The sequence below is a fragment of the Bombus vosnesenskii genome, unplaced genomic scaffold (genome assembly GCF_011952255.1).
Source record: "Bombus vosnesenskii isolate JDL3184/JDL3185 unplaced genomic scaffold, Bvos_JDL3184-5_v1.1 scf7180000013267, whole genome shotgun sequence".
NCBI classification, from domain to species: Eukaryota; Metazoa; Arthropoda; class Insecta; order Hymenoptera; family Apidae; genus Bombus; species Bombus vosnesenskii.
Genome location: NW_022882927.1, coordinates 3963254 through 3978131, shown reverse-complemented (window position 1 = coordinate 3978131; position 14878 = coordinate 3963254). Strand labels below are relative to the sequence as shown.

At 32.4% G+C, this 14878-nt stretch overlaps 2 protein-coding genes, 1 long non-coding RNA gene and 1 other non-coding gene across 12 annotated transcripts; 2 read left to right on the top strand and 2 right to left on the bottom strand.

Moving 5' to 3' along the window:
• The first annotated feature begins 401 nt into the window (after nt 1–401).
• On the top strand, nt 402–13930 carry LOC117230616 (probable 28S ribosomal protein S26, mitochondrial). 3 transcript variants are annotated; one of them, XM_033488230.1, is made up of 4 exons: nt 402–566; nt 666–947; nt 1078–1278; nt 13673–13930. In XM_033488230.1, the coding sequence occupies exons 2-4, from the start codon at nt 703–705 to the stop codon at nt 13773–13775; spliced, it is 549 nt and encodes a 182-aa protein (XP_033344121.1). In that variant the 5' UTR covers nt 402–566; nt 666–702; the 3' UTR covers nt 13776–13930. The 3 variants fall into 3 exon arrangements, with proteins under 3 accessions (XP_033344121.1, XP_033344120.1, XP_033344119.1); XM_033488229.1 differs by lacking the exon at nt 13673–13930 and having other exon boundaries at nt 402–540; nt 1078–1576; XM_033488228.1 differs by lacking the exon at nt 13673–13930 and having other exon boundaries at nt 1078–1576.
• LOC117230608 (mothers against decapentaplegic homolog 4) lies at nt 4152–9669 on the bottom strand. 7 transcript variants are annotated; one of them, XM_033488208.1, is made up of 12 exons: nt 9439–9669; nt 9163–9368; nt 8920–9068; nt 8557–8836; nt 8117–8374; nt 7103–7243; nt 6707–6892; nt 6472–6645; nt 6153–6407; nt 5800–6081; nt 5578–5708; nt 4152–5488 (listed from the first exon to the last, which is right to left on the bottom strand). In XM_033488208.1, exons 2-12 carry the CDS (start codon nt 9227–9229, stop codon nt 5408–5410), a joined length of 2004 nt encoding a protein of 667 aa, XP_033344099.1. In that variant the 5' UTR covers nt 9230–9368; nt 9439–9669; the 3' UTR covers nt 4152–5407. The 7 variants fall into 7 exon arrangements, with proteins under 7 accessions (XP_033344099.1, XP_033344103.1, XP_033344097.1 ...); XM_033488212.1 differs by having other exon boundaries at nt 6707–6865; XM_033488206.1 differs by having other exon boundaries at nt 6707–6895; nt 9439–9667.
• Nucleotides 10307–10378, top strand: Trnaa-cgc. Its single transcript has one exon. It is a non-coding gene; the product is annotated as a tRNA-Ala (tRNA).
• On the bottom strand, nt 13760–14773 carry LOC117230624. Its single transcript, XR_004492807.1, has 2 exons — nt 14155–14773; nt 13760–14048 (listed from the first exon to the last, which is right to left on the bottom strand). It is a non-coding gene; the product is annotated as an uncharacterized LOC117230624 (long non-coding RNA).
• Between the last annotated feature and the right edge of the window lie 105 nt (nt 14774–14878).

Here is a 14878-nt window from a genome sequence, read left to right as displayed (position 1 = left end):
GAGGTCCTCAAAAAGCAAGACTAATTACTTCACCGCATCTTTCATTTTTTGCATATATGTATACAAGAAAAGTTTAATAATACCCTTAAACATCAATTTTATGAAGCAATATAAAAATATTTTCCCCCATTCGAGAAAAATGATCACTTTAAACTTTAATCGAAAAATTAAAATATCATTTCTATCATGCCCTATTTTAATATATTCGATTTGGGTTTAATAAATCATTTAATATCACATAATAAATTTTCTAGCTATATTCAACAAATTATGTGTATATATACATATTGTAAATTTACACACACATGCGCACATGTACACAATATAATTCTTTCTTTTTTAATTAAATTGAAATTAATACATATACGTGATACTTCATGGGTTGGATGTCGTTTGGTACAGAAACGACATCTAGATAATAAAGAGGTTGAAGATAAATTTTCTCGCAATAACATGTTTCTAACCTAGTTCGATTATAATGTTATGTAGATACGAATGTTTTAAAAAAACATAAATTTTTTTAATGCCATAAACATAAAGGTATACATTATTAGTTACAGTAAAATGAAAGACAATTATAAATACTATAATAAATACTAAGTATTATAAGTTCTAAAGTTTAAGTATATGTTTTATAACATATTACAATCATATGTTTCTTTTAGAAGAAATTACATTATAATCGAAAATTAATTCAACATAATGATACGAACCTCAGTGGCACTTAGCATCAATACACTGACAGTAAGAAATTTAAATGCTTACGATCATATAATATCCAATGGACCCCATATTCAATGTGTAAGGTGGAAGAGAAAACCAATTTGGTTACCAACAGCAAAATCAAAGTTGTTTAGAATACCAAATAGACCAGTTATACCTATAGAGGAATATAATGAACTGAAACGTTTGCATAATAATTACAAAACATTAATGAAATCTATAATGTATGTAAAATTTCCTTATTTTATATATTATTGTTGATGGGTTATTATAAATAATATGTAATATGTAGTATTATTTATAATAATATAACAACTACAATATATAAAATAAGGAAATATACTTTTGTCTTAGGTCTTTCTTTGTTGAGAAACATAAGGAAGTACAAGTATCTTTGGATACGAGTGTTGTACAAAAAAATATGCAGCAAGATTTTGAAATATGTTGTTCTATAAATGATAAATGGAATAAAGAAGTGGCTATGATACGAGAGGAAAGATTAGCTCGAGAAAGGAAAGCTCGCCAAGAAGAAATTGCCAAGAGACTACAAGCAAAGTATGAAAGAGATTTGAAATTACAAATGAAAATAGATGAAGAAATCAAAAAAGCAAAAGAAGAAGCTCAAACATTTATTACATCTAAAAATATTGATGAAGCTATCCTCAATGCACTAGAAAATATTATAGACCATAATATTGCAATTGATCGCAATGGTAACTTTTATAAAGACAAACCTAAAGAAAATGAATCATCTACTGTATCAAGTTCATTAAGTTAAAATAAGTGTTATATTGTCAACTACATGTATTGCAATAAATAATTTCTGTTAATAAACAGAAGTGTTTGGTAGCTACATTTGTATATTTACTTTTCTCCTATATTCAATTCAGTACATTTTTGTCTAATTCACAGAATATGTTTATTGAAAATGATCATGTATAATGTAATGTATTTATAATATACAATAACAAAAAGCTTGTAAACACACCCATTCAAGGTCTGTAAGCATATGTGCTTTACAATATGGTATACAGGCATTGCATTAACTATCGCTTATTTCCTGTTTATCCATACTGTTGCAACTTATACTTAGCACATATGTGCACAAATTTTTTTAACAATCTAATAATGTATTATCGTCATACAGTTTTACACAAAAATGTTTTATGGCTAAAAATCATTATACAATTTTTCACATGATGCTTAGATTTTTAATATTCACTGAAATATCGTAACTCCAACACCAGGAAATTCTATACCTGAATGAGACTGTGTTTTAACATACGGTTTAAAATGTTTATATGCGTTTCTACTTGCATTATGTATTGCGACGTACTTGTTAAGAATAATTACTTTTACATTTCGTATATATATATATATATTCGTAACATATCATGATGTAATCGTGTCGTCGAAATATCTTTGGTTTAAATATACACAATTTGTTTGAAAAACAAACAATGACAGTTTAATCGCCGCTTTGCAACCAAATTCCAAGAATTATCGAAAATACAAGAATAATATGTATATTATGAAAACGATTCGCGTCTAAATTCAACTGTAAAACCTAGTAAAAAAAAGTGTATAAATCTATTATTTTACAATTTTTTTAAATCATGAGTAGCAATTATAAACGTATAATTCTATATTTATTGTACGTGCTTATGTATATGCTTCTAAAGTTTAAGAGAACAAGTCTTTGACTTTCAAAATCTGTAATTAATAATGAAGCCTTCTATTAAAATGGAAGTAAAATCAATATTAATAAATAACCACAGGAAATGATCAATAACAATCAAACAAACGTAACAAATCTCCTCACTTGACTAAAACGTTATTTATAAGACATTGAATGGCAAAGGTAGATATAAAGAAAACGATATAAGTATAGGCTTCGACATTGATTGCAATATGAAGCAAATTGTTAAGATTCTTAAATAGCAAGATATACTGTATATACTACCCTGATAAAAGTAAAAGAAAAAGCAATAATAATTATAGTATCTGTTATTAAATTACCATTATCATTTTTCAATCGCAAACATAAATTACATAGGCATTTTATTTACTTTTACAACTATTAATTATGGTATCTTTGACATGAGACTGGGCTATTGCACTTTGATACCATTTTCAATATATGTAAGAAACTATTGTTCAGAGGCATTGTTAAAACATCATATGAACACGTTTGTAGAATATTTCCCATAATAAAGTTTGTAAGTTTTAGATTGTATCCTGTACATCAATTCTTTTCTTATCTCATATTCTATTTCAGAATACTATAATTAGTTTCAAACGCATCAATTTTTACAATCCACTTTTTACGTTCTTATATAGATTTAATTTAGCTTAATTTAGATGTACAAATTTTTATTCTGGGTCTTGTAAAATCTATGGTTATAGGACGTACTGAAGCACCACAATTTAAAGATGTGTTGCATTCGTATTTTACGAGTTTGGTAAAAATATAGGATTTATAAAAACTTTTAATCCTGTTTGTTATTCTGCGTATGGTAATATATGAAAATGATGGCACATGTGTTTCTAAAGCGAACTTGGCGTTAAGTATGTTTAAACATGATTTTTCCGTTTTATTTGAGCTTCATACCTTTGATTTAGAGAAAAAAGAACGATATAATTTATGTTTCGTGCATTTTATCGCTAAAATATAGCCTTTGTAAAAATTTAGTTAATAATATTATTCTTCACTTCGATCGTCATTAACAAATGCACATCCTTTTGTTACTCCTACTATACAACATTTTCATTTTTTAATCTCCTTTTTTTTATTTCTTTAAGATGTGTTTTTTAATGATGTTAAAGACTATCTCTTTTCAACCTTGTTTTCATTATAAAAGGTAACATGTAACTTCACATAATAAGAATAAAACATCTCACAATAACTCAATACTTACTTAATCAAGAATAACCCATTCTTTACTTGCAACATGATGCACATACATGTGCCTATATGTACAAAATTCTACTCGTTTTTTATCAATGAGAATGATCTTGATTAAGTATGACATAGAAAATATGAGGATAATGTGAACACAAACAGCTAAATAATCTCTACTCAATTACAAAAAAGAAGCAAAAATTCAGAATAGTATAATGTGCACCAATTGATAAAAATAAACAGTAAACTTTTCTCATTACCTAAAATAAGTGAAAAGAAGATAAAATGTCGATATGCGTACATATGCGCTTATATGTGTGTGTATATATATACATATTATATATGGACATATGTATATATATATATTATATATGTACATATGTATATATATACACACATACATATAATATGTATATACATATACGGATAGGTATAAAATTTGGTCAACGTTTTCTCTGTACGATAATATTATCAAATATAGCATATATATAAGAATATTTTGTACGAATATAGAATAATAAAATGGTTGATAAACAGTAAGTATAATTATTCAACAAGTACTAGATGGTAATAGTAGTAACATTGGTGGTTGATTAGAAGAATTATATCGTACCACATTTTAAATATTTTCATCTTGTTTCACCACCAACAACTATACTAATAATTATAATAATACTAACTATCAGATTAATTCATGTCCTTACAGAAAAAATAATAATAAAAAAGGGCAGACACGAAACATCATTACAAATCAAACACTGCAGGTATATACGTAGTGATACTTTTTGGCTGTAAAGTATAAAATAGATAACAATATAGAAGGTTGCTCTAACAACATAGTATCAAACTACTGTCAGTACAACCGATACTGATATAATAAAAATATGCTTTTCTAATGCAATTTTTTCAATATTTAATTGCTCCCATTAACATTTCACTATGCAAACTCCTTTCATTAAATTTCTTTCTGATTACATCCTACAGCTTCTTTGACACTAGATTGACATAGATTTATATAATGGCTTATATAATATTTATCGCAGTATTTCTATATACTAAAGCTGTTATCCGACAGTACTTTGAAACGTATTGCATTCTTAGAAAACCTTCCTACCGTTCATATACATGTATGCATGTAATCCATTTTTTTTACTGTTGTTATATTTGACGTTAACAGTGAATTTAAAATTTACCATTATTCTTTAATTAAGATGTACTTAATATGCTTATGCTATCTTACAAAGCTAATCTCAAAAAACGAGATTATGACTATTAATGTTTCCAAAAGTATCACGTTTTACCCACGCATTTTGCTGAGCTCACCAGACCATGCCGTAGAAAATGTATTTATCCCCTTAAATCAGATAACGATTACCTATTAAAATAGAAGTCTTTCATTCTACCCACACTTCATGTAGATGCACTCCTTTTTTCTCAAAAAATAATTTTTCACAATGAAAAATAATATCTCCTTTGCAAAACTTTTGTACGTTGACGGTAATGCAAGGCCGTGGCACACATTTTATTCTACGCGGTAAATCATGTGTGTAAAATATATAAAAAAATGTCAATAAAAATCTCGAGTAATGTTTTCATTTGGATTTACAATTCACACTATTTCATTTGAACCAATATTATATCTTGTTGACTTTTTTCAAAACCTTTAACGACGCCACAATATTGTATGTGTATGCATTTTATATATTTTGCACACCTGATACAGAGTTTGTAGTAATGTGATGTCTTTTTTGAAATAAATGTATTATCCAAAATTAAATAAAATTATTCAATTCCCCGTGGACCATCTATTGGCATAGTATGCAAGACTTCATCCAGCAATTGAAGGGCTCGATGTAAGTGCACCTATATCAGATACACAACTTTATTCCTTTTTAATTCTTAGAATAATTTACGATTAATGTGGATCAACCAAATTTAAAATTTGTGTATACCTCTATCCAGCATGGAGTTTCTTTTATACTTTGTCGTGGATAATCAGGACCCCAACCCTTTACAAAACTTAAACGCAAAATGCAAAGTCGTCGAAGATCATCTACACCTATTCCTGCTGCTGCACTAAGACCTGTATTATGTTATAGAGTTTATTATATTAACTAAAAGAATTAAATATATGAATATATAAAACATCATTAATATTATTTTAGTATACTAACTTTTCGTAATTGGTGCACCGTGCGTTAAGTGTCCCGCTACAGCTGCCGCTTGTGCCGCAGCTGCGGCTTGTGCAGTAGCGGCTTGTCCTCTCATTTGCTTATGACATTGCCGTAAATCAAAGACTTTAATATATGCAGAGGGATAAATTTTATGCACAGCGTCACCGGGTGCACGACCTGCTTCCCTGTCTAAATAATAAGACTGTACAAAAACACTATGTTCACTTAGGCATCTTAACCAAACGTCTCCTTCGCCCCTTAAATCTAACACAACTCCTTTTCCTGAAAAGTTTATGACAATGCAGTTATTAATTATGAAGACTAAAAATTAAGGAAGTAGTAATTTATTATACCTATATGAAGACGAGCTTTTTCGCTTTGTTCTGTTCTGTGTACATTACTCAAAGCTCCTAAGCAAAATCTATTACCGCCGCTTGGATCGACATAACCATCGACTGTTACGGTAGGGCAACTGCTGCTTACTTTAAACGTTTCGCCTACTTGAGTATCTAATTCAAAGTAACCAACTGAACACCAATATTCTGGTGCTGGCTGTGTAGATAATAAACCACCAATGTTTCCACCTACTTCACCTCCATGGCCACCCCCTAATAAAAATGTCAGTTATGATATTGTTAGAATACTGTAACATAATGTTTATCATTAACTCACAATAGGAGGTAGGATGAAGATGTCTATGATCTGGAGGCTGCATACTTTGAGTATATGTAAGAGTATTAGGTCCAGTCCACTGTGGTGCTCCTGAATTATAAGCAGCTGTACCTACTGGAAATCCACTTGGATGATGAAGGTGTACAGGTGATACAGGAGAATTTTGACCTTCACCTGTTAAAAAAGCAAATTATATTTAACAAACATTAAAGGATGACTGATCGAGATTGCATACCTAAAGATGCTGCTAATGCATCAACAGTAGGTGGTTGATTAAGATCTTGGGGAGGTGTATTTGTTCCATAAAATGTTTCAGTGGATTGTCCTTGTGAAGGGCTCAGTATCTGTGCCCCACTGCCTCCACTAGATGTACTCAATGACTGCTGTTGGCTACCTACGGTGTGACTCATTGGATGTACTACTGCTGCAAAATTAAATGTAACTCGTACACAATACAGGCAACATAACATAAAATATCAATTAATTCAAACTTTGGCCAGAATTTCTGAAATTAATTACTATGTAAGATTACTACGAATTTTTATAAAATTAGCACAAAGCAACAAAAATTAACTGGCAAGTAGACAGAAAATATTGTAGAATATAAGAAAGCATTCTATTATATACGTACGATGATGAATGTTACGTGTTGTAGGATGATGAGGTGTAGGAATCCAGGTTTGTCTGGGGCAATTATTGTCATCCAATTTATTGTGTGGATTACCACCATTATTCCCTCCCCCATTACTGCCAAACATACCCTCACCACTAGCTGTGCCAAACAATAAAAGGAAAAAGAAAGAATAAAGCTAAAATGAAATCAAACTAGCAACGCAAAGTAATTCTGAATAAAGCAATATTAATAAAAGACTTGCAGGGAAATAAAATAAAACCTCCTAACAATATAATACTGCAATAATAAAGCTCCTTATTCATATATTTTAGTGCATTTATATCAATTGCCTTATACAGGTTTTGATCATGCTTTTTTTAAATAAATCAACACACTCAATATTTGAAAACACATTTATAAACTAAATTATAAAAATATTTTAATATACTTAAAAATCTGATTATTTTACTAATATAATGGTACATGAATCAAAGGACGATGGGAATCGAGGGCGACTCATGTTGTTGTTTTACTTCGAGACACTGATACAGCCTCGAAACATAACGACAAATAAACACCGGGCAAAACAATGCCGCCGTTACATGTAATCGTCGAAGAAAGACGAGTTTGAATTTTCCCACTCTCCTCCGACCAAAATAAATAAACAGACCTGATCGCGTGGGAGTCAGTATCGACAAAGTTATCAAGAGTTATCTACCGAGTTATCGACGCGTATCTAGTAAGCATCTATCAATTATTAATTAACAATCTTATTTCGTAATTTATAAACTGTACCAGCGACTTAGCGAATATAGCCTGTTAACTTATTCATCATTTTAAATATATTCGACGGTTTCAACAACACGCAGTAAGTTTTAATAAATCTCTCGACCAAACATCCGTTATACAAATCCTTTCCACACTAATAAATACTACAAACACATACATTTTTAGTACATAATTATTAAAAGATAACATTTTTATATGGAACAATTATATTTCTCAAAAAATAAACAAAGTATTTTTACTTACTTGGATTAGGCGGTGCTAGACCTGGTATAAAAGTCTGTTGAGATGGTTGAGTGCTATTAGACGAAGTGGGTTGAGCAGGTGGATGATGTTGAATAGTTTGGTTCATTTCTCCATCAACATCCATTGCGGATCCTACTGCTCCAGCTGCTGCACTTCCTCCACCACCAACTGAATATTCATCTTTGACTAATCTACCACCTGGTCCTACGCCTACTCCTGATTGCAGAGTTAGTCCAGATAGGTCTGTAAAGAACGGGTCTGTGCGGGGAAACCAACCCATTCCATCATACACCAAGGCCACAACAATAAATCATTTACACTTATGGTGCTACAAATGAATTCACAGAAGCTTTGCAAAGAAACAACGCAATGAAAAGAATATTGATCGAAGCACGTGATCTGTCTATGAAAACGAGTAAAAAATATATTTCATGACATACCTATGCCAGGAGATACAACTCTCTCATAGTGATATGGATTTACACATACAGAATCACATTTTAAGTCAAAAGCAAATTGGCAGTACTTGACGTGTTTCAATTCATTCTTGTGTAAATCCGGCCATCTCCAGATTCGAGCATAAATAACATGTGGGAAACCCTTACGACCAGCAACTTGTAGCCTACCATCTAGAGTTCTTTGTATCGTAACACATTTACTGGGATGAGCTCCATTTGTAGTAATAGCAGTTATTAAGCTATCTAATTCATCTCGTTTCTCCTAAAAATAGGAATTATATCATAAATACTAACCAAATTCTTTGGGATGTATGATAAATTTAGGAGTTAGGGAGTAACACATACCTTAAGCTTTTTAACCAATGATTCAATAGCTCTCTTACTAAATCCTTCGCTTTCACCTCCTTGACGATGACACATGAGAGAATGTACAATACTTAAACAAGCATCCGCACTTGTCGGTGCACTAGGAGCAATTCCAGTCATTTCTCTCACTATATAAAAACATTTATATTAAATAATAAAGATGAATATTCACTATATCGAAGAAATATGAAAATCTAAGGTATTTATATTGTTAGAACTTACATTCTGGATTAGGTTGCATTGGGGGCGAGGGATACAGATGACCTCCCCCGCCCGCCAATCCAACCATGTCTGTGAAAGCCGTGGCGAATACCGTTCCAATTCTTCGATTGAGACACTACTCTTAATCTTAGTTTCGACGTGTTCAAATTTTTATGATTGACCATCTAGCAATGATCTACTAGCCATGTGTCATAGATGTGGATTCGCTGAAAGTGGGAAATAGATAAACAAGTTGAAAGCGATCAGTTACAAAATATTAAGAGCCAGAAAACAAACCTTATCGGTTGGCGAATTAATAGAAGTAAGGAATACACGAAATAACCTTAATGAAATCGCTTTACGATGACGTACCGTGTACTGACAGTTACTTCGAGTAGGACGCTGCTAGTTTTTTTCGGAGGTTAGATTGAATTGTTGCGACATCAGTAGAACCTGGCAGAACCGCACTTATCTCTAGTATCTAAATCCACAATTGGTGAAGCGACTAAAGCGCCAGGCTAACGCACAAGTTTTCAATGTTCGCATCCAGTCTCATAGATCTCTCTTTTTCTGTGTAAGACATACTAAATATTCCTATATATACTATCGTTTTAAGTTTGATCTATGATTTCTACTCACTACTTCAAACAATACACGACGTACGGCGTACAATAATCGTAAGGTTGTGTATAACAGTATATGGTTCATACGGATCGAAAATTAAGGGGTGTATGAGATCGAATTTATTTCCATTCTTCCTCTGTTATGACTTTAGCTGAACTATAAACTGATTTCATTGATAAATTATAAATAAAGGTTTCAATAAGTGATACAAATATTAATAAAATATTTATTTATTGATGCTTAGTTAAATAAATACATACATACATAAATGTAACGTTTATTTAACTTTATCTTGATTACATAATCAAAACTAATAAACAATGCGTTTTATTTGCTATATTTTTAATACAGAATGAGTATAAAAGTGAATAACTTTTTATTAAATAGTATTCCACATTTCAAATCTTTATAATAAGAGGGTAAAATATCAAGAATACAATACAAATATCAAGAACACAGAATATTAGAAGCAATAGAATTTTTCTCATTTAAATAATAACATCATAATATTTAGCTTATATAAAATGTTTAGTGCATAACCGGGGGTGTAACTCAGTGGTAGAGTGTCTGCTTCGCATGCTGAAAGTCCTGGGTTCAAATCCCAGCTCCTCCAAGTGAATTATTATTTTTTTTTTCGTTTTCAATAACGAAATTTTATAAAATTTGTTGAATACATTTTTATGTAGTATTTTAGAATTTTTAAATATATATTTACATAAAATTATTACAAATATAAAATAGAAACTGCGTTGTTATTATTATTATTATTATTATTATACTTGTATACACAAATAACTGCTTCATATACATTTAGACGTCGCCAGCGAAATTTCACTTTGAATAAGTCATTCAATGCATGATTCGAAAGATAGATGTGAGTCCGGACCCATTGATAAGCACTTGAGCAGCAGGAGATATGGTAATTTCTAACCCAACCTAGTCACTCCTGCGGCACTAGTACTTATGAACAAGACAGGATTAACTTCCGATGTATCGTAGTCCTTCCATTGTTACGATAGTTATACGATCCTCTTGATGAAGCAATGATGGTCCCTATAAATTATCATATAAAATTAATCATTTCATTTATTTAATTTCAAATTGTTTTAAAGGAAACCTTAATTTAAATGTATAATTAGGCGATTAAAAGAAAATTGAATTCGTCGATTAACAGACAATTAAGCAGGCCGAGGCAGGTCTTAATATAACGTGCCCACGTTTCCTTATAATTTAACGCAAGATTAGATAATCGGCAGAAGAATACGGCTCATAGATATTGCATGACACATTCACTACGTGCACACTGCAATCATTTTACGAAACGGATAGAAATCTTAAGTCAATTGAATTAGCCTATTTATGAAATACATCTTACAAACAAATACATCCTTGTTTGCAACATTTTCTATATCTACTTATTCAATCTAGTTATTAAGTTTTTTCCTGCTTCAGATATAAATATCTATTTTATTATTATATCTATTTAATATTACATTTATTCCAAGAAATTTAATTTAAAAAAGGGGAAGAAAAAATCTCAAAGTATATAATGTATAGTTACACGAATGAAACCGATAGTGATAAAATCATTACAAAGCAGTACGGATAGTAATAAGATATACGTTATAATTATTAGTCCGGACGTGGTACCGTACACTATATATCGTATATACTATAATGATGCGATGACACACAGTGGTACTCATTGAAGCGACCTCGAGTAGTCATTAAAGTCGCCCACTATCTCAGCCTCTTTGTTCTTTCTTCTTCTGTTCGTCTCCGAAAAAATTTCGAGTTTCCTCGTCGTAACGTCGATTCTGCATTAAGATCTGTTGTTTCTATCTCGAAAATTTTTATGCTTTCCATATACAATTTATTCTACTCTATCTTTATTTTATTATCAAAAACGCTTCTAAGAATATCCTAGAACTGCACAAGCGCACTATTGACAGTTTCAATTATGACGTGTCCTTGTTACGATTGAAACACCGTAAAGTAAATTAGATTTTACTAATCTTTTCATATAAATTATACTGCAAAATAGAAAGATAGACTGATCACTCTGGACATTCTTATGTAAAATATATCTTTTTCAAAATGTATAAGATATAACTTATGCTACAAAATAAAAAAATAGATCGGTTACCGTGAATCTATTTTGCAAAATAGAAAGGTAGATCATTGTAGACCTTGGAAATTGCAAAAAAAAAAAAAAAATACGCACGGTATAATAAAATTCCGTTTCTATGTAAAAAATCGAGAATGAGATCGGGAAGAAAACGAAGCAAAGAACTTGAGGATTGGAAGTAATATCGCGCACGGAAATGTGTGTACGCACGATAGAGAGAGGGAGTCTACAATCGAATCTTTGATTTCTCTGCCCCGCGACCCTGCTTAACGCTTCTCGTTTCATCAAACACCGTATTCATCGTTCGCCTCCATGGTATGATTCGAGGTTGGTGAACGATTTTTTCCATGGAACTTCTGTAGAACTTCGAGCAGATATTCATATACTATCGAAGCTTAGAAAAACGATTCGAACAATGATCGGTCTTTCTTCGAGTAGTTCAGTACTTGAAAAAGCAGAACGAAAAGAACATGCAGGACGTTTGTTCCAGACAGTTAAAAATGTAAAGTGGCCACAAGCCAAAGAGGATTATTTCGATGTTGCGGCCGTTGCGGATTCAGCTGGACGCGAACGCATGTTGCACACGCAACATGCGTAGTTTCAGTGGATTGTTTTTTCGATATTCGTCGGCTCAGACGCGCCAAATGAGAAAGTATGCTACAAGGAAAGAAGATGGTTAGAACAAGAGAAAAGGCAGACGAATAAAAACCTATAAAACATAAACAAAACTATGCAGAAATAGTGTGAGATTCATAGAAAAGGGAAAGAGATCGCGAGATCGACTGGGATGGAGGGGATAACAGAAAAACGGGAGGAGCGAAGAGGAAAGGAGAATATCACCAATTAACGCTAATTTCTGTTAATGTCGGCTCCCTCTGGGTATTCGTGAAATAACTCGTCAACTTATTAGGCTACGATGCACAAATTGTGGGTGGATGAACAGAGAAGAAATTCTAAGAAATGAACAGGGGAAATGCTCTTCAAGTGGCAAAGTCTGCGACGATTCTTTATAAAAATTCGCGGAGTCTCGGAAAGCGTGATTTCTGTCTCAGCCCTGCGACCAAAAATGTTCTATTTTAAGAGCGGCGCGTTTCGAATTAAGATCGAGATACTTTACGATTTTTCCGTAGCTTGTGCTGCTACAACTTTCGATGCATAGAAGTTACGTCATTTTTAAACGAGATAAAGAAACTATGACAATGTGAAAGAAGCGAAGAAATATTTTATTAAAGCCCTATAAAGGAACCTCTTGTGTTTTAAAGTCTTGATATTTGGATTCTAGGCATTCGATAATTTTCTTCGAGGCTCCCGGTTCTCGTGTTCTATACTATCGTTCGAGAGGGGTCAAGAAGTCGCGACGATAAAGCCTAACCACGCACGCTGCGTGCCATTACATTTTCAGAATAACAAAATGTCTCCAATTACGTTTCCTCCCAATCTGTTAGACACCAAAGTCGTCGTGCCTCTAACACATACTCGACAATACGAGAGAATCGCTTGTTTTCGCAGAACATTTCGTCTCTTTTATCGTTTCCGCGATTGTTACGCGGGGCATATCGCATCGGTCTTCTTTTTCTCCTCACTTCTTCTCGAGACTTCTGTTCTCGAGGTTTCACCGGGTGTCAGGTTGAAACGATACTTTGTGACGTTATTATGCGTGTGGTCACATGTGATCTCGTTTCTCGGATGTTGTAAGCCGAGCGCGAAAAATATGTTCCGAAGAAGTTTATCCAATTCGCGGATAAAGAGAGAGAGAAAGGGAGAAAGGAAGAAAGAGAGAGAGAGAGAGAAAAGACCTAGGGGGATCGCGCATCTGTTAGGATTTCCAGGTTTCATTGGACAATCGAAAGAAGATAAGCCGATCGGTCAACTATGTAGATGAATTTTTATTAGATTAGAAAGCGTTTCTCGTAAAACCATATATTAATAGAGGAATACTTATCGGATGTGGTTTTAGCGGTTAGGAGTTAATCTTGTTTGCGTGAGATCGTGAATGTATTTGTGAGGAAAATAAGAATAATGTTTCTCTTATGTACATATATATCTAAAACAATCGGATCCTCATTACGCTGGACAATCAATTCCCTACGGCGTGAAGCACGTGATCGGTGTTACTCGAAAGCTTTTACGAGATACAATGATATTCCATGTAAAGCTGTAAAATATAATATATTATATTGCAAACCAGTGATTCCTAATTCTATTTAATGGTAAAACGCATTTTAATTTTCATATAAAAAGTATATGTACGTATGTATTACTTGACTACGCGATGTTCAAAGAAATCGTGTTTAACTTGACTGAACAATTGGAGGAAATCTCATGACCTCTTAACTTCTATTTGACACTAGTGTTCATTGATGCGTTCTTTTGCACTTATTAATGCAACAACCTGGCGTGGTCAATTCTTCGGAATGATCCGATGTTCGTTAGAATCTTCTAATCTCATATTGCCGAAATCTTTCGGTAACACTACACTGCCGTTTCGAACGGATTCCGAGAAGGGTATCGAACTATCTCAAATTCAATCGATTAATGAAAAGTCGACGAGGAGATAAATACACGGTAATCACAAGAAACGATCTCGAAGGATCGAAATACGAACCGTCACTAGAAATAAATAAGCTTTATCATAAATGGAACGTGTACAATAAAATTTATATCGTTTCAAGCTTTGTCACGTGCTTCTCTTGCGTTTTGTACACAGTTTTCTTCCCGCACGCTCGTCGAATAACTATAAATAACGAAAAATTCCAAATTCGATTGAACAAACTGACAATGAGACTTCGACTTCGTTTGGTTTGGCGATTTCAAACATTTGCAAAGATCCCCCGCGCCAAAAAGGATAAATGGAAGTATCGCGATCTAAATCACTGAACGATTGTTAAAGAATGGAGAACTAGTAATTCATGACAAACGTTCATCTTTTTCTCACGCGACTCGTTTGTTTCACGAATTAAGAATTGTTTGGGAAGAGGCGAAAAA